The 26,744-nt window shown below is 33.8% G+C and overlaps 4 protein-coding genes and 1 pseudogene across 7 annotated transcripts; all 5 read left to right on the top strand.

Annotated features, from left to right (window-relative positions):
* The first annotated feature begins 6,289 nt into the window (after positions 1-6,289).
* On the top strand, positions 6,290-8,564 carry LOC120085706 (cytochrome b-c1 complex subunit 7-2, mitochondrial). Its single transcript, XM_039041859.1, has 4 exons — positions 6,290-6,503; positions 6,595-6,752; positions 7,082-7,129; positions 8,300-8,564. Exons 1-4 carry the CDS (start codon positions 6,410-6,412, stop codon positions 8,366-8,368), a joined length of 369 nt encoding a protein of 122 aa, XP_038897787.1. The 5' UTR covers positions 6,290-6,409; the 3' UTR covers positions 8,369-8,564.
* Positions 8,565-9,542: 978 nt separating this feature from the next.
* On the top strand, positions 9,543-10,505 carry LOC120084845. Its single transcript, XM_039040662.1, has one exon. The coding sequence runs from the start codon at positions 9,543-9,545 to the stop codon at positions 10,503-10,505; it is 963 nt and encodes a 320-aa protein (XP_038896590.1).
* A 584-nt stretch (positions 10,506-11,089) lies between these two features.
* LOC120085705 (protein OVEREXPRESSOR OF CATIONIC PEROXIDASE 3-like) lies at positions 11,090-16,087 on the top strand. Of its 3 annotated transcripts, none has more exons than XM_039041857.1 (5): positions 11,090-11,447; positions 11,567-11,944; positions 12,790-13,095; positions 14,280-14,448; positions 15,578-16,087. In XM_039041857.1, exons 1-4 carry the CDS (start codon positions 11,232-11,234, stop codon positions 14,418-14,420), a joined length of 1,041 nt encoding a protein of 346 aa, XP_038897785.1. In that variant the 5' UTR covers positions 11,090-11,231; the 3' UTR covers positions 14,421-14,448; positions 15,578-16,087. The 3 variants fall into 3 exon arrangements, with proteins under 3 accessions (XP_038897785.1, XP_038897784.1, XP_038897786.1); XM_039041856.1 differs by having other exon boundaries at positions 15,573-16,087; XM_039041858.1 differs by lacking the exon at positions 15,578-16,087 and adding an exon at positions 14,582-14,881.
* A 725-nt stretch (positions 16,088-16,812) lies between these two features.
* On the top strand, positions 16,813-19,626 carry LOC120085101. 2 transcript variants are annotated; one of them, XM_039040961.1, is made up of 3 exons: positions 16,813-18,083; positions 18,744-19,195; positions 19,278-19,465. In XM_039040961.1, the coding sequence occupies exons 1-3, from the start codon at positions 17,574-17,576 to the stop codon at positions 19,321-19,323; spliced, it is 1,008 nt and encodes a 335-aa protein (XP_038896889.1). In that variant the 5' UTR covers positions 16,813-17,573; the 3' UTR covers positions 19,324-19,465. The 2 variants fall into 2 exon arrangements, with proteins under 2 accessions (XP_038896889.1, XP_038896888.1); XM_039040960.1 differs by having other exon boundaries at positions 16,815-18,083; positions 18,744-19,626.
* Positions 19,627-22,061: 2,435 nt separating this feature from the next.
* LOC120085030 lies at positions 22,062-25,589 on the top strand (annotated as a pseudogene).
* The last annotated feature ends 1,155 nt before the right edge of the window (positions 25,590-26,744 follow it).

Below are 26,744 nucleotides of genomic sequence, written 5' to 3'. Positions count from 1 at the left end.
TTTAGTCAAATTTTGTGAAAATGTCGTTTGAGAATCATGCATGCATATAATAGTGATCTTATTCCTATTCTAGAAAGTCAAGTCGTTACAACACATATCCCATAGACCTTGACTTTCCAGGTGACCCTAAAAAACTTTAGCCGTGAAAGCCTTCATAAATGGATTAAGAATATTGTGCTTTGAAGCGACCTTTGTGATGATCACATATTCTTGTTGCACAATCTCCCTAATGAAATGATACATGCAGTAACACCTCAAAATTTTGTTGTAGTGTAATTTCATTAATTTATATTAATTGGGAATTTTTTTGGAATTTTGGACATTTAAGAGTAATTATTGGAATTTTATTATTGAAGTTGGAAATTTATGTTGGAAATTGATGGCAGGAATTAATTCCAAATTGGAAAAGGAGGGAATTTAAGAAAATAATGGGGATTAAGAGAAGAATAAAATAAATAAAATAAAATATATTATTTTATTTTATTTTTATTTCATTTAATCCTTCCCTTTTCTTTCTTTTCTCTCTTTTCTTTCTCTTTTTCTTTTCTTTCTCTCCCCCTTTCTTCTAGCAGCCACCGAGACCCTCCTCCCCGACCTCCGCTCCGCCGCCGCCTCAGTCACCCAGCCTCGTCAGCCGCCAGATCTGAGTCGAAACTCTCCAAGCCACACCGCCCAGATCGAAAATCGGACGTCTACCGTGCGCCGCGCTTCTGCATAAACCTAGTCGCTCACGTCTGTGCCATCTTCGTCCGATTCTCCTCAGCCGCATCTCTGACCATCGTACCCCGATGGTACCGCTCGCCAGCCCCTGTCTCTTATACACATCTAGATGTGTATAAGAGACAGAAGTATATTAAGCCTTAGAAGGATTGAATTAAAATGTTGTTGCTGGAATTTGTTTGAGGTTCTAACCATTGTCATTGAATTGCTTAGATTAAGGCATTTATTTGAGAGACTGAAGACAATTTGGAACAAACTACACTTTGGGCTTTAAATTCAAGTTTTTAAGAAGTTTTGAATTTAGATGCGAATGACTTGAGTTTGATTCCAACAAAATTTTGGTGTTAGAACTTTGAGGTGATCTTGGTCAAACCACTTTTGGGTAAGTTGTGCTGGTAATTTGGGAATGATTTAATGTTTAAAAATTGAGCTTAAAGGTTAAGATCGATTTTTTCCATGTTCTAGGATCTTATTCAAAAGTTGTGGAAAGCTAGAAAGGAGTTTGTTCGCTTGACTTAACTTTTGGAGATAAGTAATCTTACCATTGGATCTGCCCACGGGCCAGGTTTTATTTGTATGCTCACGTGATAAGTGTAAGTTATAGTAAATATTAGCATGTTGACTGATAGTATGACCTGAATCAAGTATGTTCTGGTACGGGTTCTATTTTGTTTAAAGATACACCTAGGTACTCGATCGTTAGTATGTGATGGTACGTGTTTTCATATGTTGATATATGATCTGCTGGTGTTGAGGCATACTTGCATGCCGTGGAATTAAGATGTAAGGTATACATGAATGTAGTATGATATGTTGTTAATAATCATGTGTATGTGATGGAGCCATAGTATCAAGGATTTTCATGTATGTTCTAGAATTGTACAATGTTGATTCTTAGAACGTTAAGATTGTGTGAATATCCTCATTGATTAGTTAGATGCTCACTAGTTTGTGTTTCCTTCGGGATTCACCAATTTGTGTTTCCTTCGGGATTCACTAGTGTTATGTTTCCTTCGAGATTCACCAGTTTGTGTTTCCTTCGGGATTCACCAGTTTTGTGTTTCCTTCGGGATTCATCAGTTTGTGTTTCCTTCGGGATTCACCAATTTGTGTTTCCTTCGGGATTCACCAGTTTTGTGTTCCCTTCGGGGTTCACCAGTTTTGTGTTCCCTTCGGGGTTCACCATTTTTGCGGGTATACTTAACTACAATAGGATGGGACTCAGTCTCTTGTTTGTTCCATTTCTTTATGTGCCATAGGTGGGTATCTAGAGGACATAGATGCTCAGCCTGACCCCAGTGGTGGGGTTACTTACGGAGTATTTCATGCTCATTCTTTCTTATGTTGATGTTTCAGGTAAGGGTAGAGATGTACCGGCGATGGCGCAGCGGAATTCGTGATCGTGCCACTGGGACTAGTTTTTACGCTTCTGCATCATGACATTTAGAGTCCTTATATTTTTCCCACCTAAGTCTTAGGGGGTCGGGTCGTTACACATGCGCTCGTTGTGCTTTTAGTTCACTTTTTTACCCTTAATCTCAAATTAATTAATTTAAATTAATTAATTAATTAATATTTTGATGATAACAAATCTGCTTTTATTGACTAGCAATTTTAGTGTTTTGAAGTTTCTATTGCTCAGAGCTCGGAACAACAATTCCAACGCAATTTGAATCACTCAAATCGAAATTTAAACGAAGAAGATATGACCAAAACAAAAAAAAAATCCCTAGATGACGTGACAAATTTTTTCTCATCAAAGTGGACCAATTGAAATGTGCCACTTATGAGTGACACATGATGGCTTTTTGATTTTGATGGGTTTAAAAAGGAAAATGAATTTAAAAATAAAATAAATGTTAATATTATTTTATGTTTATATCTAACTACTAGTTTTGGACACATGGTGAACATTTGTTTTTTCTTGGATTTTAAAAGAAATGATTTTAAAAGATATATATTATTAACTTCTTGATTATTTTGGGTTGAATTTATTTACATTAAATTATTTATTAGCAAAAGTGTATTAATTTGCTTAATTGAGCCCACATTTAGAAAAAAAATATTTACTTAGTTTTAATAACCCTATTCACTCTCTCTAGGATTGTCATATCAATCCAATTATTGGTACAGAGCTTGTTGTTCTCTTGTTTGTGATAAATATTTCATAAATCATTTTATATCAATATCTATTGTTTGAGTTTTTCACTCTTACAATTGGTATCAAAGCGAGGAGCTTTTCTAAGTAAATTATTTTTCAAATATTATTTGATATATAAAGTATCTTATTAATATTTTGAAAAATTATTTGAAAAGCTTAAGTGCTAGAACCATGACAACTCTAGAAGATCATTCATTTGATAGATCCCCATCATTTAATGGAAATAGAAATTATGATGTATGGAAAAATAAAATGAAAACATTTCTTGCTATTGATTTTAATATTTTATATGTTTGTGAGCATGATTTGACAAATTTAGAACTGAATAGTGAGTTGCTTACGTTTAATGTCAAAGCTATGAATATCATATATTGTGCATTGGATAGACAAATATGTGACAAAATTTCACATTTTGAATATGCATATGATATTTGGAATTTTCTCTATAATATGTATAGCTTAGGAAATTCTCCTTGTTGTACTAATAATTTATTTGATTTGAAGGAGAAGTATAATTCTCATAATTAAGAAAAGTTTCATGAAGTGAAAAAGGAAAAATGTGATCAAACCTCTTTGTGCTTGATGACTATTTCGGATAAAGATTCATGTGATGAAGGTGATGAAAATGAGGTAAATCACAAATCCCCAACTTAGGATGAATGATATAGATGCATTTGAACGCATGCAATGTGATCTTGAAAATGTTAGATCCAAATATTTAAAATTATCAAAGAAACATAATGTCTTGAGTATTGAGGATAAAAGTTTGTAATGAGAAAATTGTATTGAATTCTTGAAAAAGTGAACGATGATCCCAAATCTTTATCGTTTGGAATGAATGTTTTATTGAATGACTTGAGAAATGAAAACGAGAAATTTAAATTTTGTACTTTGTAATTAAATGATGAAATTGCCAAATTGAACAATAGAATTATTGAGTTGGAAACTAGCAATAGTTCTTTAGAAAAAGATAAATTTTCTCTTGTTGATAAAATTAAGTTTATTGAATGTGACAATCATGAAAAAAAACGATATTTTACATGTGCTTAAAGAAAAAAAATTGCTTGGTACTAAAGAGTTTGAAATTGCAAAAGAATCTATTAAGAAATTGACTATTGGTACACAAAGACTAGATAAGATTATTGACCTAGGTAAATCTTGTATGTCCCAAGATATTTTGCCTAATGTATCTAATGTTGTTGAACCTAAATTTGTGCCAAGGCATGAAAAAATTAAATATATTCATAAAAATTCAAAGTGTGTGTATAAATAATTTCATGCTAGATCAAAATGTGCTCATAATGTGAAATTTGAATATAAGCATAAAAAGGTTAAACCTATGTTTGAAAAATCAAATTTTGTACCCTATCATTTCCATGTCAAAACTAATTGTATGTAACCTATGTGTGCCTAAACATGGAAATATTAGAAATTTGTGCCTATATGTCATTTTTGTGGAATTAAAGGTCATATTAGACCAAATTGCTTTAAATTGAAAAATGCTCCTAGAAATATATTTTTTTTAATAGAAATAAGGTACGAAATCAACTAGTTAAAAGAAAGTTTTGCCTAATGTTGTATGTTATTCTTGTGGCAAAATTGATTATTAATATTATACTTGTTGTTTGCCAAAGATGAATGATGGTAATTGTGGAACTAATTTGAAATGGGTTAAAAAATCATTGCCCACTAACATTGAAAGACCTAACAAATGGGTACCCAAATCTTTTGGTTGAGTTTTCATTGTAAGTGTGATTCAAGAAACAATTGTTGCTTGGACTTCAAATGAGTCGAGCAACTTTTATGGCTTGTTTGGATCCAACAAAGGAAATGACATATTTAGTAACTTTATATATTTTATTGAATTGTTGAGATAAGTATTTCTATTGGTTTCTTTTGTGAAAATTTAATTTATTGAATGAATTTGGGATGTTTGAAATTGACTTATTGAATTACATTGAGTATGGAATCTAATGCCATGAGTAATATTTGTTTATATATCTATGTAGTATTTGTCTTCATTACTTATTATTTAGCTTTTTGGTCAATTAGATGCTTGCTCTATCCTTGTGTTTTTCATTGAAAGTTTTGAATAAAAGGATATTGAGTTTGAAATATATTGTTTATCCTTGTTGAGAAATTGATATTTGAGCACGTTGTTCGGAAGAGTTGTTAACTTCCTTTTCTTATAGGGAGTAGTTATTGAATAATCCCGATAGGAGGAGTTATACACTTTTATATATGGATTTCATGTTTGAATGAAATTCCCCCTATTACTTTATTGTTGTGTGTCTCTCTTATTCTTATTGTTTATCTAGAAAATTGTAAAATATATTTCTATTTAATTGAATACATTAAATTACTGTTAAGAATAGTTAGAAAAACAAGTTTGTAGTTGAAAAGTATGTAACAAAAAAACCTATAAAATGAAGATTTTTTTCTTCGAACATTTTATGGCAATTATTAATGAAAAATTGAGATTTGTGTCTGATGATCCTCTAAATTTGAAGGAAATGAAAGTGAAATTGTTGAAGAATTGCAGTGACATTTCATTGGCTGCTAAGATAATGAGAGTGATTCAATTGAAAAAAATCATAACAAAGAAAAATACAGAGCATCAACAGGAAGAAGAAGACGATGATAAAATTTATGGAGAAAAATTAGGAATAAAAAATTTTGATTTCTTTTTTGTTTCGCATTTTATTTAACGATATTCATGCAATAAATGTAGTGGGTTAATTGTTATTCATTACAAAAATAATAAAACAAAAGAAAGAAATAAATAAAAACTTTAAAAAAATCAAAGAAAAAAATTGCAATCCATATTTTATTCGACACAAAAATGGACACAATTATTGAATAAAAAAGATTTAAAACAAAAAAAGCAATCATAAAAGCATATTATTTAGGTTTCATTTGGTAACCGTTTCAACCTTGGTGTTTTGGTTTTAAAAATTAAGCTTATTTCCTACTGTAATTTGCATATATCTTCAGTACAATAGTTAAATTCTTAGTCAAATTCCAAAAACAAAAACGAGCATTTAAAACTATTTTTTTAGTTTCAAATTTTGGCTTGGTTTTTAAACTATTGATAAAAAATAAGTAACAAATGAAGAAATTTGGGGTAGAAATAATGTCTATAAACTTAATTTAAAAAAAAAGAAAATAAATGATTATCAAATGAGACTAAAAAAACTGTATCAAATCCTCTAAATATGTAAATCCAAAATATAGACATATAAACTTAGACCAAATTTGTACATACACGTAGATGTCATATCTAACTTAGTCCCCAAACAGCCGGTTAAGGTCAGTTGAGAAGTTTGGGCCTAATATATTATTGAGCCGTATACCTAACTAATGGGCCGATCCGTTTGAACATTATAATTTCGCATCCGTCGTAAAATTATACGAGCAAACACCTCGACCAGACGATTCTTCCAGAAAACCGGAGAGAGGCGAAACCAAAGTGGGAACTGAGAAAAATCAGAGTAAACTTTTGCGGAGGAAGAAAGGAGAGAGATCGAAATGGCGTCCTTTTTGCAGTCCTTCATCGACCCAAAGAAGAACTGGTTTGCTCGTCAACACATGAAAGCGCTCACCCAACGCCTCCGTAATTATGGTAATTGAAACCCTAATCGTTTCTTTTTCTATGGCGTTGATTTCGAATTTTGATCCGTGGAGATTGATTTTGGGTTGTATTACTATGTTAGGTCTTCGATACGACGACCTGTATGATCCATATTATGATATTGATGTGAAGGAGGCTTTGAATCGACTCCCCAGGGAGGTTGTTGATGCGCGCAATCAGCGTTTGAAGCGGGCCATGGACCTTTCCATGAAGCACCAGTACCTTCCTGATGATCTTCAGGTTTTTTCCTACTATAGATGTTTATCTCTTCATTAGATCGGTTCGAGCCTCGCCGAAAAAACAGAAATGCGTTATATGTTTATCATATCCGAATAATCTTCAGTTTTATTTCTGTATTCAACATGCTCTTAATTTAATTATTGAGCGTGCAATATTCTCGAAATCTAGTATCTTTTTTATGGTTAAATTTCTATAATTTTTCATGGTCATTGGGAACTAACTCTTGACTGTATTGGGTTTTGTTGTTTTTCCCCACCTAAGCACAGGATGTTGAATTCTAAATAGTAGTTAGATGGTTATTAGTTTGAATTATTTCAATCTTTTGGCAGGCCATGCAAACACCATTCAGGAGCTATCTCCAGGATATGCTGGAACTTGTAAGTTTTTCCATTATTTCAGATCTCCCGCTTTATTATTTAAATTGAAAAAAATGTGTGGTAAAAAAAGAGTGAAAAATGTCTGGCTGTGTTCATGGAAATGAGGCAGCTGCTCTATATCGTAGTGTCAGTCATGGTTCTTAGAGTTTTGTATCTTCTGACCCGTATTTGGGAGTTATTGATTTTGATATTATTTACCATCTGTTAGCCTAGATGGTATCTTGCTATGTACTTGCATTGTAGTTGAATTGTTTATCTATTGTAGTTCTAATTTTATCAATTTCCCCTTCGAGATTTCTCGTTCTGTCCTCTGTTGTCCTTTTCGTGATTTCAGGTTTCATGATCTAGATAGATATCAGCTTTTGGGTAATATATGTATGAATCCTGGATGTGTTTTCTTTTAAAGCAAATAAATGACTTGTGTAGGCCTTTGTTTGTGGTTGAATTCTTGTTCTGTTCTGATTGTAACATTATACGAGTTTATACAAGTGATTTTCATGCACTACCATCTTTGTTGTTAATCCTAATTTTTATATTATTTTCAAAAATATTATACGAGTGAAATTGCTTTATCACATGCAAATAAAGTAAAATGTGTTGGTAATTATTATTACTTTTTTGGTTTGATTAGTCGGGATTCTTTGATTTTTATTTACTGGCGAGTATGGAAGGCTGGATAAAAATAAGACAGAGCAAGGTTGATGATTTGATGACCAGTGCAAATTAACCTGCTCGGTTGTTCTACTCGTTGTGTTAGATTGTTTAATATTCATGACTCAGTTTAGGTGAATGAAATTTGTGTTAATTTAAACTGTGTATAGCAGGAAGTAGGGCCGCAGATGCTGCATATGCGTGCTACAACTCCTTTGATTTCTTGTAATACTACTTAGTGAATAGTGTGGGGATTGTGTGTGGCACATCCTACCATTGCTTTCTACTTGATGTCGACCTATCTTATTCCGCTAAATTTCATCCGATGTCTTGCTAGACTGTTGGTACATGGCTTCTTTAGCATTTTCCCTTTGAACTTTAGGTTAAATGACTTTGTTTAGTAATTAAACAATCTCATTTAGTATCGATCTCTGTTGATATTTATCTTTATTAAACTGGAGAAAGCTGAGTGAATGAAGCTAAAGGTCATTTTTCTTCCGCTTTGGGTATGTTTTGCAGGTAAAGAAGGAAAGAGCAGAACGTGAGGCATTGGGAGCATTGCCTCTTTACCAGCGCACCATTCCTTAAGCTATTTCTGCTTTTCATAGTTATTTTTTGATGGAGTAAATGTCGTTTAAGACACAGTTTCTTCCATATGTTGATGGATTGGAACATCTCTCCATCATTTGTTTGTTTCCAACTTTTGTATTTCATTACCAAAGTTTCATTCACCATATGTTTGAGTCATTATTGATATATAATAAGTGCGAAACTTGTTTTATCATCTTGATTGGATTTAATATGAGATTTTTGCCTCCCTTACAATTAATCCTTCTCACAATCTCCAAATATTAAATGCATATGATTTTCTCCTGCAAATTTCATCAGTTTCCCCTAGTGAACTTGGCTGTTGATAATGATGGCAGAGGGCAACGTCCTCAGGAAGGAACAACTCTGGCCTCTTCATTATCCTTCTCGTGAGTCTTTTTTTTCCCTGTCTCTTGCGACTTTTCGCATCTTCTTGAATGATGCAATACATCCCACTGCATATTTTCCGTGCATTTCCTTGCGCCCATCTATTTTGGTTTGTCTCACCGGAGCCCCACTTTTTTGCCCTGTAAAGCCGGACATTCCAATTATGCTCTCTTCTCTTCCCATTCTTTCTTTCTCTCTTCTTTTTCAACACAGAAGATGTTGCCATCTGAGAACTTTGGTAGAGTTGTATATCATGAATAGAGTTCGTCTGAATGCAAAAGAAAAAAAAGAAGGTTTCTATACTTGTTTTCTTGCCCAAGCTCTAAAAGGTGTATAGACTGCTTTTTTAAGTGTTTAGTTGTCTGCGTACTCTCTCTCTCTCTCTCTCTCTCCAAACAAGATCCAGAGAGGGGCTATTCTAATTTATGATCGATTGCTTTTTTTAGGGAGTAATCAACTATGTGGTGCGACTTGACTTGCTTGTTTTCAGCTTCTTGGACTGATCCATACTACCGGGTGACATTTCTTTATATCTCCGGCCTGGCTCTTGGATGATTGGATCATTTTCTGTCATATGTTGAATTTCTTTAAGGACCAAAACTAGAATATACCCATGCTTTGGTAACATCGAAATGATGGTTCCAAAAGTCCAGCCACAAGATAATTTTATCTTATCTCACTAGAAAATAGAGCCTTCAATTTATATTGCAGCTTAGAAATTGAAGTCATTCTCAAACCGCTAGGCTTGCATTATCCATGCTTTTTGCAAGAATATTTTCTGATCATCATGTCAGTTGCATCTTTCCACTCATCCTGTTCCATGAGATCCATGAGCGTTGCTACTGCACATAAAACTATAACAGAGTGTATGGCCGGTGCGCGGTCGGATGATCACGAAGTTCAGGAAAAGGCTCTTCAAAACTTGGTCACCATTACTCAGGTTAGTCCTCTATACAGGAACTTGCTTGTTCAAGTAGATGGATCGATTTCAATTCTTATTGATCTCTCCAAATCATCTTCCTCCACCATCCAATCTCTTTCATTGTCCATTCTCTTCAATCTTTCTCTGAACCATGACATGAAGAAGCTTCTTGCATCAATGGAAACCATTTACCATCTCAATACACTTATTTCCCTAGGCTCGCCCAACACCGTCAAACTATCTTCCTCGTTGATTTGCAGCCTTGCAATGCTAGACAAAAACAAAGCTAAGTTTGGTGTAGCAGGGACAATACAGTTATTGGTTAGAGCACTTTCAGTCCCTACTGTTCCTGCAGCCCATCACCTTCTCTGTTCTTTAGCTGAACTAGGCCAGTTTCATGGAAATTGCACTGTTGCAGTTCGATCAGGAGCCATCCGAGTTCTTATCAGTGTAGTCGAGAGTACTAGCGGAGAGGATCTTGCTGGAACTGCTCTTGTTGTTCTTGGTCTCTTGGCTAGATTTGAGGAGGGGTTGAGAGCTTTGATAAAAACTGATCGGATTGTAAACTCAATGTTTAATGTGCTGAAAGGAAGGTGTATGCTTAGTAAAGAAGGTGCGACCGAGATCCTTTTGCGATTGTTCGATGAAAGCGAAGGTTGTCTGAGAGAAGCTTTGAGATTGCCCGAGTTTTTGGGTGTTGTTGCTGATCTTTCTGTAAGAGGATCAACAAAAGCTAGAGAGAGAGCTAGTTTACTCCTGAATAAGGTCATGAATAGTGACTTTGAGACATATTCAACTGCTGATTCAGTGTATTCACAATGGTCGTGAAGTTAATTAAGGTCTCCAAATTGGTGAACACAATGGTCGTGAAGTTAATTAAGGTCTCCAAATTGGTGTTTGTTTCTTGAGTTTGTCGATTTAATTGCAATAACCCATAGAGGAAATTGTGGAGAACAATATCATTTTATGGAAATCTTATGAATTTGCTTGTTTATTACTTGTAGGTTGAAATACTGTCTTAGCATATAGGGAGGTTTAAATTTGAGACCACAAATGTCTAATTGTACTCTTTTAGTTCTTATAAAATTTTAATTTAGTCTTTAGGGTTGCTTTATTGTTGAATTTTCTCAAAATCCTTTTATTATCCATTCACATATTTGCAATAAATTGAAAAGTATATTCCTATAGTATTTTTTCATAAAAATTATTATTATTATTTAATAAAATTTTAAAAGAAAAAAAATTAGAAAATTTTATACGTGCATCTCACTAAATTGTCTTATCATGATATTACATGTGGCAAACTATTTTTATTTGTTTTTAAAATATTTTAATGAGATATATATAAATATTTGCGTGAGTGAGGGGAGAGGAAAAGCACCTAAATGTTACCCATTTCGAAATATAGGTCCACCAAATAGGAAAATAAAATAAAATATCCGTATGTGTTAGTAAACTGCGTCGTTTAGAAGAGAACCGGAAGGTTTATCATCTTGCCGTTTGATATTGGTCGAATCGAAATCGAACACGGTGTCTGTCGACATAAATCGACCGATGTTTCTTTCAGCGCCGGTGAAGGCACCGGAAGCTCTTCCAGGTTCGCCGTCGATTTCTAGCCGAGATAGCTTCTTCTTTTGCCGGCCCTTTCCATCCTATTCTAGTCTTCTGCGTCTTCCTCCGGTTCGTCACACTCTATCGCTTACATTTGCTCGCCGTCGGAACCAAAATTCATCAGTCAGTTCGTCTTCATCGTCTTCGAAGAAGAAGAAGGTAGATATCTATAAATCGTAGTGATCTTATTTTGAATTGTTTGTCTTGCACTGGCATGAGTGTGGAACTAAGCTTATCCTAAACTTCAAATTTTTGTTATTCTACTCTATTTTCTGCAGAGAAATTTGATTCCGAAAGAAGCTAGGGACGAGGAGGAGGAGGTAGAGGAGGATGCTCTTGAGTTGTTGTTTAGGCAATTGGAAGAAGATCTCAAAAATGACGCGCCTTCCATGGATGTCGGTGAAGAGGATGAGTTTAGCGAAGAGGACCTTGCCAGACTAGAGCGCGAGCTAGGGTTAGCACTTGGAATCGATGTTGATGATGAAGAAGAAGAAGCAGGAGAAGAAGAAGAAGAAGAAGAAGAAGAAGAAGAAGAAGAAGAAGAAGAAGAAGAAGTTTTCGAGGATACTGAAGAAGAGGAAATGCCTGTAAAACTTAAGAACTGGCAACTTCGACGACTAGCCTCGGCTTTGAAGAAAGGCCGCCGTAAAACTAGCGTGAGTTTCTCAATCCTTCAGCCTTTTATGCAATATAATTCACCTGTGGTTTTCGTTGCGACTGATTGGGAAACTAGAAAGCACAAAAACTTTTTGAATCAGTTCGGTTTGGAATAAGACGCATTTTGAATATTTTGACTGATATTAGATAACATGGTGTCAAGTCACCCGCATTTTCATTTTGGTGAGCCTTGTGTATTTTATTAAGATGGTTAGGTTCCTCCATTTTTCAACATGGGATCTTCAATACGCCCCATTTTAAGATGGTGCTTCGTTGAGTCGTTGAGTTCACCGTTCTTGGATCGGATCTCAATTTTTGTTTTTGGATTGAATGATTGTTTGGACTTCATGGACTTTGATACTGTTTTAAATTAGCGGTTGACCCAAAAGCTCAAGATTTATTATTATATCAATACTCTGACAATAGACCAAATGATTGATACCTAAATGAGATTTTAGTGTACCGAGCCTTTTAGCAAAAAATAGGGAGCTAAAAGTGAGGGAAAATAGGGAGCGGGAGTGAGGACAAAATAGTCAAATAGAGAGCGAAGGGAAAAGTGGGGAGCATGAGCGAGAGCGAGAGGAGGGAACATAGGAAGCGAGAGCAAGATGGAAAAAGGGAGAGAGCCCGAGAATAAATAACACGTTCGATGATGTCAGAAAAACTTATTTTGTGAAACCAGTCAAATATCATCTCCACATGACTTTTTAGTTCATCCATATAAAAAGACTCGTGTACTCAACGTAGTGTTTACTTTACTGACGAAGAGTCTTCCTAAATGTTAATGCAGTGTTTACTTTGCAAATCTATCTTGCTGACGGCTAATGCATTCTTTACTTTGCAGATCAAGAGTCTTGCTGCTGAGCTTTGTCTTGATAGGGCCGTTGTTCTCAATTTGCTTCGTGAACCACCACCTAGTCTTCTAATGTTGAGTGCTACTCTTCCAGACACTCCTAAACCAACAATTCTAGAAACTAAGACATTACAAACTACTGATGAAGAACCCATAGTAGTGGACACTGCAGAAGAGACGGAAGGGGTGAAGGTGCCTGTTCATGTCATGCAACAGAGCTGGGCTGCTCAAAAGAGACTGAAGAAGGTTCAGATTGAAACTCTTGAAAGAGTTTATCGAAGAACAAAGCGGCCCACTGTAAGTATAGTTTCCTCCCGTAGTTGTGCCTCAAAGGAAGTTGGTAAAGTCTTTACATTCTGAGTATCTGATTCCTTTGCCAGTTTTATGGAGAAAAGAATAAAGGAATTTTGAATCTTGTGTTAGATCTCTTGGTAGAGCTCCTCACATTGCCTTTAAAAAGTTTTGTTGAATGAACATGATTATCAAATATCGAAATATCCTGAGATGCTAGCTGGATAGTAATGTTTGAAAACGGTTTACATTTTTCTTTCTTTCTTTCTTTCTTTTTTTTTTTTTTTGATAAGAAACATTTCATTGATAAATGAAATAGGAGAAACTCCCACACCTATATGTGATTACAACATCTAAGCCGTTGAAACGAGCAAAGATAAGATAGACTAAAATGAGCAAAAAGGTGCTTAGTTTTGCACCAATAGAAAGCAGTAGACAACATCGAATCCATAAAGTAATCAGAAGATGAGAAAGAATCTCTAAACAAATGGCACTCACCCCCAAAGAGTCCAAAAGAATGCATGCGTAATGGCTATCCAAATCATCTGTTTAGAACCATCAAAAGGATAACTCATCCAAAGGGATGCAAGGATATCATCAATGTTGTTAGGACACACTGGAAACGAACCAATGGTTTACATTTGTATCTTTGATATATATTTGTATGTGTGTGTGGATGCATGAAATCAGTTAACACAACTCTAAGAGCTGGTTTGGATTGACTTCTTAAAAAATGTTTTAAGAACTCTATATTGGGAATACCAAATGGTCTACAAGTTGAAGGGCATGATAATGAACACTAATCAAGTCCTAGGGACAAATACCTCATCCCAGCCTTAGGTTGAAGATCTTTGGCCTTCTCATTAAACTTATTCTTTTTGTGCGTGCTCATGAATATTTCCTGCCTTGCTTAAACTTATGACTTGTTTTGTATCCTCTACTTTGCTTCAAAAATCTCATAAATTTACAAAAACATAGGTTATAACGGTAGAATTTAGCAGTAGTGAAAATTTTGCATTCTATAGCATATTATTTCGAACCCAACAATTGTAGGAGTGGGTTGGGATGGAGGATCAAACTATCGATCTTCAATATAGTTATAGGTCGAGTTCTATTTAGATTAATACATTAAGTTGCATGTTATTTTGTAGGTGTTATCTAACTTTTTCATCTTTGAACAATCGATGCAGAACGCGATGATTAGTAGCCTCATCCAAGTGACGAATCTGCCTCGCAAAAGAATAGTGAAATGGTTTGAAGATAAGCGAGTCGAAGATGGGGTTCCTGATCAACGCATGCCTTATGATCGGTCTGCTCCTAAATCTGTTTGAACTTCTTCATCTATCAAACGCCTTAACGGTTAGCTCTCTTTATTGATTTAGCACTCATTTCGAATATATTACTTCATTTGTGTTCTTCTATTACTCAACGAGATGGGGAAAAGATGAATGGATTATAGATTTCCACATAGATTTCATTATTTCATTGGCAGTGTGTGTGAAAGGTTGGCTTTTGTTTGAATGCCTAGCATGGATCAGAGAAAAGTTCGAATTCTAAATGCGAGATAGTCACATTGAACAGTCCTTTTCTTTTTTGGGTTATGCGAGAACTAGAAGTCACTAATTGGCTACTTTTACCCTATTAGATATTCAAGTGATTAATTGATAATTATATTTTTAAAATCATATATCTAGGTGTTATTCTGATTAGTTGATAATATTAACTGAGAATTTTGGGGAAGGATTTCTGTAAGACGTTTCATTATTAATGACAAAGGAGCATATTTTTGTTATATTACTCGTACTTGTACTTGTTATGGTTTTGGTTGGGTATACTATATCTCATATACAAAGGAATCATTACCCTCAACATATTAATGGGAAAAAAAATAGTGGTAAACTATGTTTTATGACATGAAATAATTTCCTTTGTTGCAATGTATTCGCAATAGGGTTATTATAATGGGTGTCACTTTTAGGGCTAACAATGAGTGTATAGCAACATTTTTAAAGAATTACAAATATAACAAAATTTAACGGTGATAAACTCTATCACTAATAGATTCTTATCAATGATATAGTCTATCTATCACTAATAGATTTTGAGAGTTGGATTTAAATTTCACTATATTTGCAAATTCTTTTGATTGTGCTATATTTGCTAATACTTTTAGCTTGCAATATTTGCAATTGTCATATATATATATAGATATATATTAGTTGAATAAAGTAGGATGATTTGAACCACAGTCGGTAAGTCAGTTTGGTTCTTAAATTAATTGTTTTATAAATACAACTTTTAAAATTTATGGATTGAAAGGAACCAACAACCTTTCAATCCGGTCTTAACTATTATAGGTTGGTCTAATGGTAAATAAAGGGCGTTGAATTTGATAAAGAACTAAGAGATGTTGGATTCAATCTACCACCCACTTTGTTCTATAGCTGAACTAGGCCCGTTTCATGGAAATTACACTATTGCAGTTCAGTCGGGAGCCATCCGAGTTCTTATCAGTGTAGTCGAGAGTACTAGCGGAGAGGATCTCACTGGCACTACTCTTGTTGTTCTTGGTCTCTTTCTTGATTTGAGGAGGGGTTGAGAGCTTTGATAAAAACCGATCAGATTGTAATCTCAATGTTTAATGAGGTGTATGCTCAGTAAAGAAGGTGAGATCGAGATCCTTTTGCGATTGTTCGATGAAAGCGAAGGTTGTCTGAGAGACGCTTTGAGGTTGCCTGCTAATCTTTCTTTAAGGGGGATTAGCAAAAGTCAAAAAGAGAGCTAGTTTACTCATGAATAAGGTTATGAATAGTGACTTTGGTACATATTCAAATGTTGATTCAGTGTATTCACAATTGTAGTGAAGTTAATTATGGTCTCCAAATTGGTGTTTGCTTCTTGAGTTTGTGAATTTAATTGTAATAACCCATTCCTCTTGGAGAGGAAATTGTTGGAGAACAATATCATTTTATGGAAATGTTATAAATTTGCTTGACTTTGGAAGTATTAAATAGATTGTTTTTTTAATATAAGTATTTTAATGGATTATTGAATTTTTAATTATGTGACATTTTTTACATATTTAACATATATTTAAAATTAAGTTAATATATTTATTAGATATAAAATTAAATTTCATTAATAGAACTCTAAACTTTGAATTTTATATAATATAGTAGTAAAATTTGAAAATGTCGAATAGGTGGAGATTTATAAGACAAAAAATTTCAAAGACTCAGCGAAGCAAAAAAAATTGAAAGCTTAAAAATTTATTAAACCACCATTTAAAAGTTTAGGGAACAAATTTAAAATTTAACTTTATTCAAATTGTAAATTTAATCCCTATGATTTGATGATTTAAAAAATGGTTTGAAGAAAGTTAATATTTAGTCCCTATAACTTATAATTAGAATTTAGTACATACGATTTGATAAAATTTTCATAAATAATTTATACGAAAAAGACTATTTATGAGGATTTTATTAAATCGTATAGGCTATTGATAAGGACTATTTGCAAGGATTTTATTAAATTATATAAGTTATTTATAAGGTTTTATTAAATTATAGATAATAGATTTTTTTTTTTTTTTTTTTTTTTTTGAGTTTGCATGATAAGTTAATTCAGCTCTTGATGATTATAGTGTAATGTAGCCAACATCAATATCACTGCGAGATTTAGAATAGACGTAAGGAATATTTGTATGGATGCCCAAAAATTAAGCCCAAAATGATAAATGACCCAAAATTTAAAGAAAAAATGTTAAATGACCTTTTGCTGATGTCATAGATGATTGAAGTTACAAATTTATCCTTTGATCTTTTATTCTTTATTCTTGTTCTGCCGATGATGCTCGCAACTTTTCTCTGACCAATTTCAATAAAACCAAAAGTTGATAACACTAAAGAAAGCGAGAGAGAGAGCGAGACCGAGAGAGAGAAAGAGAGGGAGAGCGAGAAAGAAAAAGAGAGCGAGCGAGAGAGAGAGTGAGACCAAGCGAGAGTGAGATACTTTTCCGTGTGCGCACAAGTATATTTTGGTAATTTCACCTGGATTTGACGTCAGCAGAGGGCGATATTTTTTTTTCAAAAATTGGATCATTTGATATTTTCGGTCCAATTTTTAGGTCATCCATATAAATTTATCGGATATAATGGGTGAATAAAAAAACATAAGTATTTGTTTACTTCAGGTAGGCGAACTCTGCTCAAGGGCTACAATTTCCGACACTATAAGTTTCTCTTCGCTTGATTTCGTTAATTTTCGTATCAATCTTGTAATTCCGGTAACCAATCCTCGAGGTTCTCTCTTTCAATTTGGTCACACAAGGATTTCAACAACCCAGATTCTCCATTTTCTTTTCTATAAGGGTACACCCTCCAACTGTTCGACAAAATGCTGCATTGAAGCTCCAGGCTATGGCAGACTGAAGCTATAGCTCGGAGTTCCACTAGGGTGTAAATTCATGAAGTGACTTTCGAGTCATGATTATGGCGTACAAGAATTTGCAGAGGCTGTTCTTCATCTCTCGCCTAAAGCATCTCAATAACACGAGATTTGGAGCTTTGCAATCAAATTCTATGTTGTATCATTGCGCAGAGCACTCCTCCGCCGATCAAGAGGTGTTACCGTCTGAATGGTACGAGAATGCTTTTCGGAAGATAAAGAAATTGAGCTGCTCGTTGAAGAATGTGGATTTGATCGATGGACGACTTGTTAATGTTAATGATGATTCGACCATTATCGACGAGCTAATTGAACAGAGAATGCGTACTTTCAAGTCCCTTGTAGGAGTCTTGATTGGTTCTCCAACGGCTCGGAGGAGAATAACAGAGATGGCTGTATCGAGTTCTATAACCTGCCAGCCTCACGCATGGTTCAGAAATTTAAGTGAACGAGAGCCAATGATTGTTGATTCACTCACCAAGATCAGCAACTTCCTCAACGTCTCTGCCCAACAAAGGAAACTGGTGCGCCACACCATATGCCCACAGGTTAGTTTGAGCTCAAAAGCAGAGAGCCTAGGAAATATTTAGCTTGGTGTATGTATGCTTATTGTTTTTCTCACATGTGAGCTTGAGTATGAATTTGGTTCGTGAAGTTAAATGCATAAACTGTTGATATGAATTGAGTTATGCTTACTTCAACCAGTTTCATAGAATAATCGCAATGCTTGACCGTATAAGATGATCCAAAAGGAAAAAGTTAGTGTTAGAGTATTGGTATAGCATTAAATTTACCTTTACCCTTTAGTTTATTTTAAGTTTTTGGGTCAATTGGTGATTTAACATCTATTAGAGTAGGAGGTCCTATATTCAAAGTTCAAATCCTTGTAATGTTATTTCTTCTCCAATTGATATTGATTTCGACTTATTGAATCATTTACATATTTCAAGTCTACAAGTGAGAGGGAGTGTTAGAGTATTAATAAAAAATCAAATTTACTTTCACTCATTAACTTAAGTTTTTGGGTTAATCGATAATATAATGACTATAATATTATCCTCGGTGAGTGGTTGCCCTGAAATTTAAATCGATCCTTAGGCTCAAAATCTCCAGACCCCTTTAAGCCAAGCCATGGTTTGTTTTTGATATTGGGATAAATCACTATGAAACCCAAAAGTTAGGTTAGTGTATGTTTGATCTTTAAACAGGTTACACAGCATCATATTTGGACTGGTGCATTGGATCATATGCTGAAAGAGTTAAATTTGGAATTGGTTCCATTATCTCGTCAGTCAACCAACAAAGGGATCAAAATGGGGCATCAGATAGTTTCAAGTTGCCTAAAGTTTCTGGATGATGCCACCAATTCAAATGCTCACTTCACTTCATGGATGCGGCCAGCGCCATTACGAGCCGCCGTTGTCGATTCATCTGCACCGCCGAGATGGGAAGACATGCTCGAGATGTTCACCGATCTGATTGACTGTCTGAAAGAAGAGAAGTGTTTGGTTCATTATGTGACAAAGCTTAAGGTTATGAAAGAGGGGCTTTCCCAGATCAAAGATGTGTTGACTGATAAAAGTATTGGATACAAGGAAGCCAGTCATCAAGAAAGCTTGGTGCAGAAGAAGCTTTCAAAGACATTGGGCCACTCATCCAGGTGCTTATTCACTCTTTTACTATACTATATTTTTGGGCATTTTAGGGATATTGAAGTGGATCTTTGTGGTGGGTTGTTGAAGGCTGATGGGAATGACAAGTTTTTGTTGTTCATGGGGAGGGTTTTGAGCTCTGATGAGGAGAAAATTGTTTGGAATGGAATGAGGCAGCTTGATCGAGTTATGGGGCTTTTTAAATTTGTTTGGGAAACAGCTGGAATGAAGGGACAATTGGAATTGCAAGGCCATTTATTTTGTGTTGGGACCGAGGATAGGCAGCTTAGTTATAAAGGAAATGCTTATTTATTGCATGAGATCAATTTGTAACCAACATCTCTCTTCATTATTTTATTTCCTATAGGCCATAGCTTTTGTTCTGAAGAAAATAATAATACTAAAAAAAAAAAAAGAAGAGCTCTTCTATCTTCATTTATGTTGTTTTATGCTTTGCTAACTATTGAGCTAGGAGAGAACTTTTGAGAGAGATGTTTTTGGGTGATTTATATATATATATATTACCAATGCTCGTGATAGTAATGGTTTCAAGTAGAAGTAATGTTTTTAGGCGAATCATTGTTTTATGGAAAATATTTGGGTGTTCCTGGACTATATCTCCAAGGGAGTTGCTCGATAAGAAACTGTCATGTGACAATTTTATATTTTTTCAATTTGTTTTTTTAAAAATTCCTTTATGTGTATAAAAATGGGGAATACGGGATTAGGACCTAGGTGCAGTTAATCATTACTCTTATTTTATAAGCACTTATTAAATGTAGTGTTTTGATTAAAATATTATTTTGATCCTAAATAATTTGGAACTTTTCATATTTTAGTCCGAGCACTTTAAATGTTCACATTTAATACTCTTATGATTCAATAAATGTCATTGGGTCTTTGGGGTAAAAAAATATTATTAATATTTTACCAAATTAGATAAAAATTAACTTCAAACTAATAATAATTAATATTTATTTAAAAAAAAACAGAAACTATATATATATATATTAATAATATGCAAAGTCAAGGAGTTGAACTTTTGACTTAAATGTTCGATAACTATGTTAGTAGAACTATATTCATTTTCGTATGCTAAATAAATACAATATCCGAAAAAAATATTTGAACCTTTTGGTATACAGAATTTTGTGATTTGTTTGCAGTAGCTAAATTGATTGAGACATGTTGACTGTCTTGCCGACTAAGTTGGTTGATGATTATTTGTTTATTTTTATTTTTATTTAAAAAAATATTTTCTAAAAAAAAATCATAATTTATGCACTAATTGAGATTCTATGGCATAGTGAGCCGACACGTTCAAATCAACCCAACACGAAAAAAAGATTACTCACTAAATCAATAAAGCTTCAATCAACAGCGAAACTTCAACCACCAGTGATCATCGATTGATTTTGATCGATTGCAAGAAGAAGATCAATATTCATCTTTGGCATTGACTGGCAACGACCTGCATTTTCTTTTCCTGACGCTTTGATCACCCTTCCATTAGTAAAATGCAATGATAGGTCTTCTTTTTAGGCTGCAACAAGTTTAAATTGATGAACCTAAGAAATGGTCAAAGTAGTTTAAAATCAAGGCAATACAACAAATGTTTTATTATGTTTGTGAATTTTTTACTAGTGTTCGATCTAATGTAGGCAGGTTAAGAAAGTGGTTTTTGGGAAAACTTGGTGTTTTGGCGTCTCCAGCTTTGCAAATGTGTTTAACTCTGTTTCTTTATTTGCAGAAAAAAAAATGTATCAAGAGATCAAAAACTAGTGAAGCTCCTTTTTGTTTTTTTCAAAATTAGGAAAGCTTGATAGCTAATCTCATTCTCTCAACAAACTAGGAAGTCCAATGATTAGAATGAAATTTAATACAAATTTGAAAAGTGTCTGCCTATAAATCTAAAAATATAGTCTCTGAAATGTATTTAGATGGTTCGAACTCATAAATTGATTTTTACAGCCTATGGGATATACGATTTAAGGCCATTCGTGTTGTGGATCATACGCGTCTCTGATAGTTGATGGTCAATCAATCAGCGATGAACAAAGAATAAGGTTTCTTTCATTTTTTCTTGGGTTTTGTGCTTGTGTTAGTTGTTTTTATGGCTTGAATTGGTTTGTTTTCCCTCTTTTCTTTTGAGACAATTTAAATACAAATCTAATCATCAACTTGGTCAATAAATCATGTCAACGTTTAAGCAATTTTGTTGATGATGGGACCTTTTAAACTTATTATTGAAAATTTAGCAACTAAAAATGACTTTGAAACTTCAGGAACCAAACATACATATTCCAAAAAAACTCAGGGACTAAAAATGTGTTTTTCTCAAAATATTAATATTTTGTATTATATTTGAAACTTCTTGAAATAACGGGCTACTTTTCAAAAAAAAAATTGTGGATTATGATTTTAGTCCCTAAAATTAGAATGGTTGTATGTTTTTCTAATAAGAATTAAAATATTATTTTAGTCTCTATATTTTAGGACTTATTAAATTTTAGTCCATATATTTTCAAATGTCTAATTGTACTCCTTTTAGTTATGATAAAATTTCAATTTAGTCTCTATGGTTAGTTTATTGTTTAGTTTTCTCAAAATCTTTTTATTATCCATTCACATAATTGCTATAAATATGAAAAATATGTTCCCATAGTATTTTTCATAAAAATTATTATTATTATTTAAAAAATTTTGAAACAAAAATATTTAAATACATCTTGGAGAGCCCTATATTTATGTATTTCACTCAATTGTCTTATGTTGTTATATGTGGCAAATTATTTTTATTTATTTTTAAAATATTTTAATTAGATATATATATCTGTAAAATTTACCCATTTCGAAATATAGGTCCACCAAATAGGAAAATAAAATAAAATATCCGTATGTGTTAGTAAACTGCGTCGTTTCGAAGAGAACCGGAAGGTTTATCATCTTGCCGTTTGATATTGGTCGAAATCGAACGCGGTGTCTGTCGACATAAATCGGCCGATGTTTCTTTCAGCGCCGGTGAAGGCACCGGAAGCTCTTCCAGGTTCGCCGTCGATTTCTGGCCGAGATAGCTTCTTCTCTCGCCGGCCCTTTCCATCCTATTCTAGTCTTCTGCGTCTTCCTCCGGTTCGTCACACTCTATCGCTTACATTTGCTCGCCGTCGGAACCAAAATTCATCAGTCAGTTCGTCTTCATCGTCTTCGAAGAAGAAGAAGAAGGTAGAGTTCTATAAAGCTTAGTGATCTTATTTTGAATTGTTTGTCTTGCACTGGCATGAGCGTGGAATTAAGCTTATCCTAAACTTCAAGTTTTGTTATTCTACTCTATCTTTTGCAGAGAAATTTGATTCCGAAAGAAGCTAGGGACGAGGAGGAGGAGGTAGAGGAGGATGCTCTTGAGTTGTTGTTTAGACAATTGGAAGAAGATCTCAAAAATGACGCGCCTTCCATGGATGACGGTGAAGAGGATGAGTTTAGCGAAGAGGACCTTGCCAGACTAGAGCGCGAGCTAGGGTTAGCACTTGGCATCGATGTTGATGATGATGAAGAATAAGAAGAAGGAGAAGAAGGAGATGAAGAAGTTTTCAAGGATACTGAAGAAGAGGAAATGCCTGTAAAACTTAAGAACTGGCAACTTCGATGACTAGCCTCGGCTTTGAAGAAAGGCCGCCGTAAAACTAGCGTGAGTTTCTCAATCCTTCAGCCTTTTATGCAATATAATTCACCTGTGGTTTTCGTTGCGACTGATTTGGAAACTAGAAAACACAAAAACTTTTTGAATCAGTTCGGTTTGGAATAAGGCGCATTTTGAATATTTTGACTGATATTAGATAACATGGTGTCAAGTCACCTGCATTTTCATTTTGGTGAGACTCATGTATTTTATTAAGATAGTTAGGTTCCTCCATTTTTCTAACATGGGATCTTCAATATGCCCCCTTTTAAGATGGTGCTTCCTTGAATTTACTGTTTTTGGATCGGATCTCAATTTTTGTTTTTGGATTGAATGTTTGTTTGGGCTTCATCGACTTTGATACTGTTTTAAATCACTGACTGACCCAAAAACTTAAGCTGATGAGGTAGATTTATTATCATTATATCAATACTTTGACAATAGACTGAATGACTGATACCTAAATGAGATTTTAGCATACCGAGCCTTTTAGCATCAAATAGGGAGCTAAAAGTGAGGGAAAATAGGGAGCAAGAGTGAGAACAAAATAGTCAAATAGAGAGGGAAGGGAAAAGTGGGGAGCGTGAGCGAGAGCAAGAGAAGGGAACATAGGAAGTGAGAGCAAGATGAAAAAGGGAGCGAGCCCCAGAATAAAAAACACGTTCGATTTAGAAAAACTTATTTTGTTAAACTAGTCAAATATCATCTCCACATGACTTTTTAGTTCATCCATATAAAAAGTCTCGTGTACTCAACGTAGTGTTAACTTTACTGACGAAGAGTCTTCCTAAATGCTAATGCAGTGTTTACTTTGCAAGTCTATCTTGCTGACGGCTAATGCATTCTTTACTTTATAGATCAAGAGTCTTGCTGCTGAGCTTTGTCTTGATAGGGCTCTTGTTCTCGATTTGCTTCGCGAACCACCATCTAGTCTTCTAATGTTGAGTGCTACTCTTCCAGACACTCCTAAACCATCAATTAAAGAAACTAAGACATTACAAACTACTGATGAAGAACCCATAGTAGTAGACACTGCAGAAGAGACGGAAGGGGTGAAGGTGCCTGTTCATGTTATGCAACGGAGCTGGGTTGCTCAAAAGAGACTGAAGAAGGTTCAGATTGAAACTCTTGAAAGAGTTTATCGAAGAACAAAGCGGCCCAATGTAAGTATAGGAAATCCAGTAAAAGAATAAAGGAATTTTGAATCTTGTGTTAGATCTCTTGGTAGAGCTCCAACATTGCCTTCAAAAAGTTTTGTTGAATGAACATGATTATCAAATATCGAAATATCCTGAGATTCTAGCTGGATAGTAATGTTTGAAAACGACTTACATTTTTTTTTTTTTTTTTTGATAAGAAACATTTCATTGATAAATGAAATAGGAGAAACTCCCACACCTATATGTGATTACAATATATAAACCGTTGAAACGAGCAAAGATAAGATAGACGAAAATGAGCAACGAGGTGCTTAGTTTTGCACCAATAGAAAGCGGTAGACAACATCGAATCCATAAAGCAATCGGAGGACGAGAAAGAATCTCTAAACAAACGGCAGTCACCCCCAAAGAGTGCAAAAGAATGCATGCGTAATGGCTATCCAAATCATCTTTTTAGAACCATCAAAAGGATAACTCACCCAAAGGGATGCAAGGATATCATTAATGTTGTTAGGACACACTAGAAACCAACCAATGGTTACATTTGTATCTTTGATATATTGTACGTGTGTGGATGCATGAAATCAATTAACTCAACTCTAAAAGCTGGTTTGGATTGACTTCTTAAAAATGTTTTAAGAAGTCTATTGGAAATACTAAATGGTCTACAAGTTGAAGAGCATGATAATGAACACTAATCAAGTCCTAGGGACAAATGCCTCATCCCAGCCTTAGCTTGAAGATCTTTGGCCTTCTCATTAAACTTATTCTTTTTGTGTGTGGTCATGAATATTTCCTGCCTTGCTTAAACTTATGGCTTGTTTTGTATCCTCTACTTTGCTTCAAAAAATATCATAATTTTACAAAAACATAGGTTATGAGGGTATAATTTAACAGTAGTGAAAATTTTGCATTCTGTAGCATATTATTTCGAACCCAACAATTGCAGGAGTGGGGTGGGATGGAGGATCAAACTATCGATCTTCAAGATAGTTATAGGTCGAGTTCTATTTAGATTAATACATTAAGTTGTATGTTACTTTGCAGGTGTTATCTAACTTTTTCATCTTTGAACAATCAATACAGAACGCGATGATTAGTAGTCTCATCCAAGTGACGAATCTGCCTCGCAAAAGAATAGTGAAATGGTTTGAAGATAAGCGAGTCGAAGATGGGGTTCCTGATCAACGCATGTCGTATGATCGGTCTGCTCCTAAATCTGTTTGAACTTCTTCATCTATCAAACGCCTTAACGGTTAGCTCTCTTTATTGATTTAGCACTCATTTCGAATATATTACTTCATTTGTGTTCTTCTATTACTCAACGAGATGGGGAAAAGATGAATGTATTATAGATTTCATTCTTTCATTGGCAGTGTGTGTGAAAGGTTGGCTTTTGTTTGAATGCCTAGCATGGATCAGAGAAAAGTTCGAATTCTAAATGCGAGATAGTCACATTGAACAGTCCTTTTCTTTTTTGGGTTATGCGAGAACTAGAAGTCACTAATTGGCTACTTTTACCCTATTAGATATTCAAGTGATTAATTGATAATTATATTTTTAAAATCGTATATCTAGGTGTTATTCTGATTAGTTGATACTATTAACTGAGAATTTCGGGGAAGGATTTCTATAAGACATTTCATTATTAATGACAGAGGAGTATATTTTTGTTATTATACTCATATTTGTACTTGTAAGTCAGTTTGGTTATTAAATTAATTGTTTTATAAATGTAACTTTTAAAATTTATGGATTGAATGGAACCAACAACTTTTCAATCCGGTCTTAACTATTATAGGTTGGTCTAATGGTAAATAAAGGGCATTGAATTCAATAAAGAACTAAGAGATGTTGGATTCAATCTACCACCTATTTAAGATTTAATATTCTAGGAGTTTCTTTCATCCAAATGTTATAGAGTCAGATGGGTTGTTCTATGAGATTAGATACATAAATTGGTATGAGTACTACGAATATAAAAAAAGAAGAGGGAAAAAAAAAACCAACAATCTCTTTTAGTTTTGGGCATCTTTTTCTACTTGTAAATTTCATTCATATGATCTACCACAAAAACAAAACTATTTTTTCATATGTTAAGCAAAATTTGCTTGAAATGACCACTTTTTCAAATAAAAGAAAAACGATTCATGTTGTTAAGTAAATTTATCATCAACAAAAAAATTTAAAAAGAAAAGAGAATTTAAACTTTCTAATTAATATAACTAGATTTTTTTAAAGGAAATATGATCTAAACTTTATATATATATATATTATTTGAGCTCAATAATATTGGGTGAAAGATGTGAACCTAACTTTTCAATCTAAAGTATGTATTTTGGGTTGGTTTAGTCATGTTTATCTATATCTATAATCTATAATTTATAATATATTAAAAAGTGAGGATCACAGGGGAAAAAAATGATCACTTTTATCCTTTCCTTAATTTACTTATTCATAAAAGATGCAATTAAAGATTAGTTATAAATAGTATATACATAATTAATTATTTGTTATCAATGTAGTAATTAATTATTAATTGTCAATAATAAGTATATTAAAGTTCTCCTAATTTATTTTTATTCATTAATTTAATTCAAAAATAAAAATTTAATAGTTTTAGAATTCAAAAGGTTTTGTATTATAAAAATGAGTTTTTTTTTATCACCATTCTCCACCAACACCTAAAATTTTAATCTTTCTTTTTTTTTTTTCTCTCTA

The sequence above is a fragment of the Benincasa hispida genome, chromosome 9 (genome assembly GCF_009727055.1).
Source record: "Benincasa hispida cultivar B227 chromosome 9, ASM972705v1, whole genome shotgun sequence".
In the NCBI taxonomy this organism is placed as follows: domain Eukaryota; kingdom Viridiplantae; phylum Streptophyta; class Magnoliopsida; order Cucurbitales; family Cucurbitaceae; genus Benincasa; species Benincasa hispida.
Note: the sequence above shows the minus strand (reverse complement) of the source record. Positions and strands in the feature narration are given on the sequence as shown.

Bases quoted from the DNA above. Each gene is read 5' to 3' on its own strand.
- LOC120085706 (XM_039041859.1), top strand. From the start codon at position 6,410: ATGGCGTCCTTTTTGCAGTCCTTCATCGACCCAAAGAAGAACTGGTTT. The intron at 6,504-6,594 runs GTAATTGAAACC...TTACTATGTTAG, and splicing joins CCAACGCCTCCGTAATTATG to GTCTTCGATACGACGACCTG. The intron at 7,130-8,299 runs GTAAGTTTTTCC...TATGTTTTGCAG, and splicing joins TCCAGGATATGCTGGAACTT to GTAAAGAAGGAAAGAGCAGA.
- LOC120084845 (XM_039040662.1), top strand. From the start codon at position 9,543: ATGTCAGTTGCATCTTTCCACTCATCCTGTTCCATGAGATCCATGAGC.
- LOC120085705 (XM_039041857.1), top strand. From the start codon at position 11,232: ATGTTTCTTTCAGCGCCGGTGAAGGCACCGGAAGCTCTTCCAGGTTCG. The intron at 11,448-11,566 runs GTAGATATCTAT...TATTTTCTGCAG, and splicing joins CGTCTTCGAAGAAGAAGAAG to AGAAATTTGATTCCGAAAGA. The intron at 13,096-14,279 runs GTAAGTATAGTT...CAATCGATGCAG, and splicing joins GAAGAACAAAGCGGCCCACT to AACGCGATGATTAGTAGCCT.
- LOC120085101 (XM_039040960.1), top strand. From the start codon at position 17,574: ATGATTATGGCGTACAAGAATTTGCAGAGGCTGTTCTTCATCTCTCGC. The intron at 18,084-18,743 runs GTTAGTTTGAGC...ATCTTTAAACAG, and splicing joins GCCACACCATATGCCCACAG to GTTACACAGCATCATATTTG.